The sequence below is a fragment of the Eriocheir sinensis genome, chromosome 51, assembly GCF_024679095.1.
Source record: "Eriocheir sinensis breed Jianghai 21 chromosome 51, ASM2467909v1, whole genome shotgun sequence".
Taxonomy (NCBI): Eukaryota; Metazoa; Arthropoda; class Malacostraca; order Decapoda; family Varunidae; genus Eriocheir; species Eriocheir sinensis.
In genome coordinates, this window is record NC_066559.1 from 3,573,820 (window position 1) to 3,584,755 (window position 10,936).

Sequence of the window (10,936 nt, forward strand, 5' to 3'; positions counted from 1 at the left end):
ATACCTGTTATCACCATCCCCACCTGAGTCCCGCTATCATTTAAGAATTGCTAAACACCCCTCCCGCCCTCACCGTCCTCAGCTGTTGTCACGTCATGGGATACCTGAACACCCCTACCTGTTGTCACCGCTCCCACCTGAGTCCTGTTATCACTTCAGAATCCCTTAACTCCTTGCCCTCACCGTCCTCACGCCTATCCCGACAGCATATTCCCGAAGTGTCTGCGAGATTGGCACCGCCCTGAGTCCCTGAGCCGTGGATCGTAGCTCACTAACTAACTACGTAATCCTCTTTTCATTATTCTCAGTGTATCGCCTGCCATAATGTACTTTTGTAACTTAACATTCAATCTAACCCATCCAATCCTAACTTTAACTAGCCTAACCTAAACCGAGCCGAATGCTGAACTCTAACGGGCCGCGTCGCCAAGCCAAGCCCCCTGCACAAGACGCCGACGCCGGGGAGCCCCACAACCCACACTCATTTTTCCCACCATTACCACCACTCGCTTACTCCTCGCCGCGTCTCCTTAACCCTTACCAGCCATAAATCACCGCTCCTTACGCTTCACCTCCTCCTCCCCTTCCCCTCCTCGTGGTGGCCCAAGGACGCAACCTCTTGATGGGGTAATCCTGCCTGGGCCAAGTGGCAGCGTGCGGCGTTTAGCGAGGAAAACCGTTTGTAGTTTAAATGCTTGAAAAGGTCACACTCGGCCCTTGACTCGAGACTTTGGCGCCAGGAGTGTAAGCATATGATGTGTATACTGGGAAAAATTAGTATGTTTAAGTCTTGAGAAACTAGGTGTAGTGTTACTTATATTCTTCGTGTTATCCCCAGCGTCTTTATCGTCATTTCACCTCGGCAATTTCTTTCTTCTTGTTTTCTGCCATCGCCATTGTCACATTCGGCAATCTGTTTCTCCGGTCAGTAATTTTAGACTTCCGCCTCACATCAACTATTTCCAAAGACCGAGAAGTAGATTAATCGGGTGTTCGTGAGAGTTTTTCACTTTCATTGTACAGAAGAATAGTCAAACTACGATCAGGGTCATAAAACTACTACTGGAAATGCCCAAAACACCTACTAGAGCCTTGTCAAATAGGTGTGCTTGGCGCCGAAATGTTTAAGAGCACGGCCCTCCGTGTTCTCCACCATCGGATCGTCACTACGGCAATATGCTTCTTCGTGTTGCCTACCACCGCCATTGTCACTTACGGCAGCAAGATGGGCGCAGGTGACAGCGAGGCCGATGGCTAGCGGCGCCGAACCCTTGATGTCGCCGCGATGCTCGTCACACACGCCGAAGATCGTCAGCACGAGAATGAAGGTCATGAGGACCTCCACGCCGAAGGCCTGGCCCTGGTTAACGCCCTCGCCCAGCATCGTCATTCCCAGATTCCCCTGGTTGGCCTCCGGAGTGATGCCCTGAAACAGACAAACGAAAAATTACCATACGCAGCCAGTGTGTCCATGTTGATTCTTGGTGCTAGTGTCGCTCTTTTCTTTTTCTTCTATGTTTATCGTCCGTATTTTTCCTTCTGGGGTTGGACGCGTGGTGACCGGTGTAATGCCTGAAACACAGACACACGTACGAACACAAGCAGCCAATGTTTATTGTCTGCAGAATACTATAAGGGCCAAATGACGTGATAAACTAAAACACACACACACACACACACACACACACACACACACACACACACACACACACACACACAGAGGGTACAGTTGACCACGGGGACTTAGCTAGGTCGCCAACACAGGACTTGGGAACATGAGGAAGCACTTGATCGTATCTCTTCATTATAAACAAGGCATTGGATCCTACTGGTATACACTGCTATACGCTGATAAGAGGGATTATTTGGGGACATGGGGATATCATGTCTGGGAATGGATGTAGTTAATTGTTGGTTGGGGGAAGGGAGGGGGGAGTAGGTGTGTGTGTGTGTGTGTGTGTATGTGTGAGTGTGTGTGTGTGTGTGTGTTCTTGCTTCATATAACACTTACGAGGAGAGTTTTGTCACGCTCTTCACGTAAACCTCCTCCTCCTCCTCCTCCTCCTCCTCCTCCTCCGCGCAGTTATGTACTTTGCAGTCTATAAAACTATTAAGGGGAGGCGCTGAGGACCTCTTGGGATTTTATTTTCTTATTTACACGTGTGGAGTCTTTCATCACCCCACCGCGCCCCCCCTCCCCCTCCAGTAACCTCCTCCCTCCCTACTCCCTTCTTTTCCACCCTTCCTTCTCCTCTCATACCATCTCCTTCCCTCTCCCTCTCTACTGCCCTCCTCCTCCTCTTCTTCCTCTCCCCTCCCTTTCTCTTCTAGTAACTTTTATCCTTATTTCTCCCCTCTATCATTCCTCCCCAGTGTCCTCCTCCTACTCCTCCCTCTCCCCTTCCTGGCACCTCTCACCCTCTCACATCCTCCTCCCTCCCTGGCACCTCTCACCCTCTCACATCCTCTCCCTTCCCTCCCTCTTTAGTGCCCTCCTCCTCTTTCCTCCTTCCTCTCCCCTCCCCTTCCTCTTCTAGTAACTTTTTTTTATTTCTCCCCACCATTCTTCCTCCCCATAGCCTCTATCCCCCCCCCCACCCTACCCATCAAGCACCCCTCCTTCAGAATGTGCTGCGTCAGTACAGAATGGAATCATACCCTTTCCTCTTCCCCTAGTATGTTTTTTTTTTCTCCCCCTTCGTACCGTTACTCCCCGCCTCCTCTTCTTCCCTCCATCACCCCACCAACCTTCTTTCAACTCCTCCTCCTTCTCTCCTCCTGCTTCCTCTTCTCCTCCTCTCGTTCTCTCTTCTCTCCTCCCTCCTTGTTTCCTCTCTCCTCTCTCCTCCCCCCCCCTCACCCACCTCCCCTCACACCTCCCTCTCCCCTTCTTCTCCTTTTCAAGCATTCTCCCCAGCCACCCACCCACCCTCCCTCCTCCTCCTTTCCCCCTTCCCACATCCTTTTCCCCCACCTATCCTCTTCCCCCCTCCCCCTTCCCAGCATCCTTTTCCTAGCCCCCCTCCCCTCACCCCCCCCACACCCTCCCTTCACCCCCTCACTTCTTTCTTTCCTTCCATCTTCCCTTCCCCTTCCCCTCCCCACCCCCCATCCCCCTCCCCAGTCCTCCCCTTACACCACCCCCCCCCTCCACCCCCCGTCCCAGCCCAGCTCCCCCCCCCCCCCAACCTCCTCCTTCCCCTTTTCCTTTCCCTCCCCACTGTCCCCTAACCTCTCTTGTCCTCTTCTCTTCCCTCTTCTCCTTGTCCTTTTTCCCCCTCCTGCTTCCTCTCTTTCTTCCCCTCCCTCCCCTCCCCCCTCTTCCCCCCCTCCCCTCCCCTCCCCCACCCCACCAGGCCTTCACCACTCAGCATGGACTCAAATAGATGACTGAAAATATTGACAAGAAACGTGTATATACAGAATGCTTGAAGATGACGAAATGATGGAGTTTGTCTTAGGAGTTCGGTGATGGACTAAGAAGAAGCCAAATATTTATGTTAACGTCATATTCGTATTTAGTGATAGTTATGTCATTTGTTCGGCTTTTTAATTCTACTTTTTGGGGGTCGTGGTTTTAGCTAAAGGTGTTGGGTTTTCACGGAGTTAAGTCGACATAATATTAAAAACTCAGTCGTAAAAAAAAGTTATATATAAAAAGCAACAAAACCCACTAACCACGCCTTGGAAAACGGGTGAAAATAAAAACATATCAGCCGCAGTATTGTTGAGGAAGACTAACTAATGCGACGCTTGAAAATTCCTGCGAAAGTCATTCAGAAGGTGATGTGTGGACCGCCGCAGGGAGTTACTTAAGTACCTTTTTAATTTGTTTTTGTTTTATTATGTACAGTGCCTGGATGTTTAGGTGTTGTTACAGTACCGTTTAAGGGAGAATGAGAAAGAGAGGGAGCGGGGGGAAGGGAGAGGGAGGGACCTACGACCAGAGGGTACAGTCGATCACGGGGACTGAACTAAATCGACAACACAAGACTATAAGAGAGTAAGGATACACTTGATCGCGTCTCTTCATTATAAACAAGACATTTGGTCCTATTGGTACTGGCGCGCTGATAAGGGTGAGAGAGAGAGAGAGAGAGAGAGAGAGAGAGAGAGAGAGAGAGAGAGAGAGAGAGAGAGAGAGAGAGAGAGAGAGAGAGAGAGAAAACAATGGCTCAGATGATCAATAATGGGAGGTAGGTTACTATTTACTAGAGGGCTATTTTACCATTAAAGGGGGATTGGCATATTTAAGGGTTAGTAGCTTATCATGCAGGGAGGTTAAAATACCATTAAAGGGATTAGGTCAGGGTCAGATTACCATTTAAGGAAGGTTGAGCTACACTGTAAGAGAGGTTAAGATAAGGTAGCCTCGGTTGGGGGAATGCGCTGAAATTTCGCTTGGCCTCGGTGCTCATCTCCGTCACATGCGCCTATGAGCCTGTGGCGGGAAATAACCCATTACCCCGGGAAACAGGGCCAGTGTGACATCCTCTTCCTCCTTCTCCTATTCTTTCTCGGGTGCTTCGTGATGCAGTGGTTAGCACACTCGGCCCGGGTTCGATTCCCGGGCGGAGTGGAAAAATTTGGGCGGCTTTTCCGATACCCTACGCCCCTGTCCACCCAGCAGTGAATGGGTACCAGGTATTAATCGGGGGTTGTGTCCCTTCACCTATAATTACTTCCCCTTTTGTCTCTCTCCGGCATATGACCACAGATGTTGTGCCGACTAAACGAAACTTTCCAACTTTTCCAGGTTACCACAGTTTACCTTCCCCAGGTACCCATTTATCGACCATCCCGGAAGAAAGGATGAACATCAGGCTGGGCTGCGCGCTGACTACCCACAAATACCCAGGTCGGGAATCGAGCGCCCGTGAATTCTTAGGTAGGCGTGCTAGCCGCTGCATCACGGAATACCATTTAAGGGGTTTAGATAAAAAAATAAAGGATGTTTGGCTGCTATTTAAAGGGTTAGATTTCGTTGAAGGTTGCCTAAGTTACCATTTAATTAAGGCTTAATTACTAGTGAACAAAGGTTGCTTGATCATTTGTTTGTTTGTAAGTTTGTTGCCGCAGAGAAGATATATTTTACCTTTTTTCCATACTTGAATGTAATGTTTTCTGCGCCTTTTTCTTTTCTTTTGCTAACGATATGAACTCAAAACCAGGAAATACGATCTCGATAAAAAAATAAATATATAAGCGGGTTCTTCCCTCCTCAAAGAGAATATCCCGTAAAATCCAAACCCTTAGGCCCCAGTGACCCAGAATGCGTCTTGATGACCGAGCGAAAAGAGTGAGAGGGAGAAAAAATACTGCTAAGAGGCTGTAAATTATGGCCACGAATTTCTTCAAGTGCCATCCTGAACCTCCTCTTTGGTGTGACCTGTTGAGGGGGGAGGGGGATGGGGGGGGAGGTGAAGGGGAAAGGGGAAGGGGAGACGGAGTTGTTTGGAGGGGTGGAAGACGGGGAGAAGAGCATGGAGGAGGAAGAGTGGACGGGACGGAGGGGGAGTGTAGCATTGGGAAAGGAGGAGGGGAGGTATAGGGGAGAGCAACAGGGGAGAGCAGGGAGGAGATACAGAGGAGAGCAGGGGGAGATATGGGTGGCGGCAGGGGGACGCTATATAGGGGGGATAGTCAGGGGGCTCGAGGTAAAGCAGGGGGGTGGCATGGAAGGGCAGGTGGAGGTATACTATATAGGAGAGAGCAGGGGACGGTATTGGGAAGGTATGGGGGAGGGATAGGGGAAAACAGGGAAGGGCAAGGGGCTAAGGCAGGGGAAACGGCACGTAGGGAGGGTAGAGGGAGAGGCATATAGGCAAGGAGCAGCATGGTGTAGGGGAGGAGATGGCGAGGTGAAAGACAGGAGGTCGTCTCAGAGGATGGGATGACAGGAAAAAAGGGATGAGGCAGATAAAATTATGCGAATGTAACTATAACTCGCTCCATTAATATTCTTTTTCTTTTTAACAGCAGAGGAGACAGTGCAAGGCCGTAAAAAAGTAATGAAAAAAAAATCCCGCTACTTACTGCTCCTAAAATATGGGTAATAACGTATTCAAGATGACACAGTGTTCTCTCCTCGACTTAAATACATTAGAGGCCTTCATCTCCTTAATAAATACATCGTCACACGTGAAGAAAGACCAAAATGGATAGATGCGTAAGGACAGAAAAACGCAACATGGTTTTGACTTAGCGTATAGAAGAAGGAACACGAAGGTAAATAGATTCTGTGAGGACTTGAAGGAATGCCACGTAACTTTGCCTTGACAGAGATGACGAAAGACTGTAAAAAATAGAAAAACTCAGAGAAACGCAGAGTGATTTTGACGTAGTTAATATAGAGATCGCCAGTCAAGAAGGAAGATGAAGATGGATAGATTGTGTAAGGAATTTTATAATCGTAATGTATTCAGCAAAAGTCTTCGGATAATAAAATACATTTCCACCTTACTCTGTCAACGCAAACGTGATTTTTCTTGACTGAATGAGCACAATATTTTTCTTGACTGAATGAGCACAATATTTTTCTTGACTGAATTAGCACAATATTTTTCTTGACTGAATGAGCACAATATTTTTCTTGACTGAATGAGCACAATATTTTTCTTGACTGAATGAGCACAATATTTTTCTTGACTGAATGAGCACAATATTTTTCTTGACTGAATGAGCACAATATTTTTCTTGACTGAATGAGCACAATATTTTTCTTGACTGAATGAGCACAATATTTTTCTTCCAGATTGAATGAACTTAATAAACCAAATAAGTTGTGTTCAGAGATCTCAGAAAACTAGATAGATTAAAAATATGAATAGGCATCTCACGACACTAAAGCATTCCACCATTCCACTCGTGTTTTTTATTGTTTTTTTGTGTGTATGTGTTTTGCTTTACTGTTCGGCCTATGGCGCCGGTAGGCTTTCTTGACGGGGCCTGATAGTCGGGTCCAGCCCGTTATGGCGCAGGCAAGTGCTTATAGAGGCGCCATCTTGCTGGACTCGTGCTGCCACCCGGAGCTCATCTCTAAGCCTTTCTTTTAGAGAGAGAATCTAGAGTCCGGGTTGATAGGAGGTCTTCAGGACAGCAGGATGCCGACACTCGACGGCGACTGAAAAATCCCAGTTTGTGGCGGCGGGCAGGTTCTGGTCCCGGCGCCGGCACGCTAACCACTCAGCCATCGCCTCCCCTTAGTCATCACTGCCTGTTTTTTTGTTTTGTTTTTAATTAACCCATACCTGTTGACCTGTATTTTCGCCTACCTGTTCTTGATTAATCTTCACCTGTTAACCTGTACTTTTGTCTGTCTCTACACGACTAATCCTCACGTGTTTGAGTTGTGCTTCTTGTGTTTGTCTTTTCTGGCCTCACCTGCTAACCCATACTATTGTCTACCTGTTCTTGATTACTTCTCACCTGTTAGACCTTTTCTTGTGTCTGTCCGTTGTTGTTGTTTATTTACCCTCATCTGTTGACCAATACCTGTGTCTGTCTCTGATTCACCCACACTTCTTGACCTGTTCTTCTGCTTGTTCGTTCTTAATCAATCTTCAGTCCTCACCTGCTCACTCCTGTCTCCCTCCCGCCCTTGTAATTATCGTATTTATGTATAAGAAAACGGAACTCCTCTAACGCAAACTCTGCCAAATCATCGTGTCTTTCATCCTCCTCCTGTCTTTATTTCTCCCTTTCTTCTTCAATGCTTCTTCCTTTCTGTATTCCCTCTCCTTCATCACCTCCAATCTCTTTTCCTTTCCCCTCCATCTCCCTGTTGATGATTGACATCTGTTGACCGATAGTACCTGTGTCCGTCTCCAGAGATAACCCACATTCTTCAAGACCTGCGGCAGCCTCCTACTGGTCTTATCGGACGTTCTATCACAGTCTTATCACCTCCTCTATTTTATATATATAGATACCTGTCTCATCCTCCCGCCCCTTGACATCGCATTCCCTTTATTTTGCCTTCTTTTCCTATCTTCCTCTTCCTCCTTTCCTACCCTACTCCTCCTCCTCCTCCTCCTCCTCCCCTCCTCACTCTAGTCTCATGTGTGTCAATAAGCATGTCATATCTCTCTCTCTCTCTCTCTCTCTCTCTCTCTCTCTCTCTCTCTCTCTCTCTCTCTCTCTCTCTCTCTCTCTCTCTCTCTCTCTCTCTCTCTCTCTCTCTCTCTCTCTCTCTCTCTCTCTCTCTCTCTCTCTCTCTCTCTCTTCATTCTCCTCTCTCTTCTCCTCTCTCTCTCCTCCATCTCCCTAATTCCCTTTAAATCTTCTCCACTCCCCTTTTCCTCCCTTTGTCACTCCCATTCCTCCTCACACTTCTCCGCCACCTCCCCCCTTCTTCCACCTCTCCCCCCCTGACACCCTCGCTCTCTCCCCTCACCCCTCACTCCCCTCGTCACTCTGCCTCGTCCCTTCATCATTTCCACCCACGCCTTACCCCCCCCCCTCTCTCCCCTCCTGCCCTCCCACCCTTTCCACGTCAAGCAAAGCAACCCAACTCCCCTCGTGTTTCTTTTTTTATCTCCTTCTCCTTCTCTGCTCTTTCCTCCTCCCCCTCTTCTTCCTCTTCTTCAAATCCTCCACTCTCTCCCCCTTCCTCTCCTCTTCTTCTTTTTTTCTTCCATTCTACCTCAAAGCAAATCAGCATTCCTTATATTGCTTTCTCCTCTTCTTGTCTCTTTCCTCCTCCTCCTCCTCTTTTTTTTTCTCCTCCATCCCTCTCCTTCCTCTTCTCTTCTCTTTTTCATTCACTTTCCTTCAAAACAAACTCATTCCCCTCGTTTTTTTTTCTTTTCTCTCTTCTTCCTCGTCTCTTTCCTCCTTTTTCCTCTTCTTCTGCTCCTCCAAATTCTCCTCCTTCCCCTCCTGTCTTTCATCCTCCTTCTCTCTTTATTTCTCCGTTCCTTCTGCAATGCTTCCTCCTTTCTGTTTTCCCCTTCCTTCATCACCTCCAGTCTCTTTTCCTTTCCCTTCCATCTCCCTTTCACTTTCCTCCTCCTCGCCACCTCCCTCACCCTTCCCCTCCATCTCCCTTTCACTTTCCTCCTCCTCGCCACCTGCCTCACCCTCCCCGTCCTCCCCGGCTCTTTCCTCTAGCGACCCATTGCCAAGTAGTATCTCATCCACGATTGACACCTCATTGCTACTTAAACCAATTCTTATAGACATTTTCTCGTCCTTCTTTTCCTCTTTCTCATAAAACATCCTGGTGGCGGCGAGATGAGGTCAGCTTTGAAGATAATTAGTTGCTTGTGTTTCTTTTCGTCTTTCACAAACATTTATACGACTGACTAACCAAAGAAAGACAGGCTGAAGCTGTCTTATCTTGGGGCCTCCTGACAGACATGCTCGCACACATCAATGTCTTCAAGGTTGAGGTTTAGATGTGCTCTGCTGTCTGATGTCAAGTTTGCGTATTTTCCTTGCCTTGTTGTATCTACTGTTGTGAGCTGCTCTTCTCCAAAATGAAGGACACGAAGTCTCGATTTCCCTCCCATCTCCCAGACCTCCACCTCAACGACATTATTCTGTTGTCCACCTCATCCACCGAGTCGGACATTGAAACATTTCTTCATGGCAACCAGCACCAATTGTCTCCCTGATCTGTATGTTTCTCAGCTTTCACTTAACGTATTTACTTTGTGGTTCTCGTTTATCACTCCTGCCCGCGAAGTCTCATCTTGGGAAAGGTTGCGCGCCCCATCTATAATACATCCTTCTATCACACACACATACACACACACAGCACGCGCCCTTCTTCTCACTAACCCGCTAATCTCTCCCATAAATTACCATCACACAGCATCATAATTACATCTCCCATTATCTGATAAAGTCGCCCCCACACCCAGCACCTCTCCCTCACCCACACACACCCACACACACTCACGCACACACCCACACACACACTCACCCATTCCCTCCCACGCTCTCTCTCTCTCTCTCTCTCTCTCTCTCTCTCTCTCTCTCTCTCTACGGTATTTCTCATCCTTCCTTTTTTTTCGTGTTTATTTATTTTCTTCTCCTCCTCCTCGTTTTCTTTCTTCTGCCTTTCTGTCATTCTATTTCTTTATATTTACTTTCTTCCTCCTAAACCTCTTCTTCCTCCTCTCTCTTTTTTTATTCTGCTTCTCTCTGTATACTTTCTTCCTCCTTCTCTTCTTTCTTCTCTTATAGTTCCTTTTTATTTCCTTCATCTCTCTTTATATCTCATTCTACTTCTTTTTTACTTTATTTATCATACTCCTCTTCCTTCGTCTTCCATTTTCTTCCATTATAGTTCTAACTTATTTTTTTCCCTCCTACGTCTCCTCTTCTACCTCTCTCTCCCCTCTGCTCTCACTCTCCCCAACTTCTCCCTTCTCCCCCTTTCTACTCCCTCTCATTACTCTCATTTTCCTTCTATTCCACTTTTTCTGCATCTGTTTTCCTGTTTCTTCTCTCTCTCCTTCCTCCTTCTTTTATGCTTCCTCTTACTTCTTTCTCTATTTTATTTTTCTTTCGTACACTTCCGATTTGATGGCTTTTTAATACTACGTTCGCAATCTGTCAACGTTTGCAATTAGCTTTGTACGTTCGAAGTTTATTGATGCTCATTGATATTATCCCAAGTTGATGTTACCTTTAATAGCCTACTCTCACTTTCACTCTCCTCTTACTTTTTCCGCGCTAGTAAATACTTCGTCAGATTGTTTTTTCCTCTCGTCCCGCCCTCTCTCTCTCTCTCTCTCTCTCTCTCTCTCTCTCTCTCTCTCTCTCTCTCTCGACCTGTGCCAAGCCGAAGATTTGCTGCAATACTTGTGGCCAAAATTTCTGTCTGTTGTTAATATCTCCAACCGCTTTTCCGCCACCCACCCAGCCGCTTATCTCTCTCTCTCTCTCTCTCTCTCTCTCTCTCTCTCTCTCTCTCTCTCTCTCTCTC

General features: G+C 47.4%; 1 protein-coding gene across 2 annotated transcripts in view; it reads right to left on the reverse strand.

The window, feature by feature from the left end:
* Window positions 1–10,936, reverse strand: part of LOC126982554 (aquaporin AQPAn.G-like) — a 47,501-nt gene that overhangs the window by 14,682 nt on the left and 21,883 nt on the right. For both annotated transcript variants that reach the window (XM_050834702.1, XM_050834703.1), the window contains exon 3: window positions 1,217–1,426. In XM_050834702.1, coding sequence (XP_050690659.1) covers window positions 1,217–1,426 — 210 coding nt within the window. The remainder of the gene's footprint in view (window positions 1–1,216; window positions 1,427–10,936) is intronic.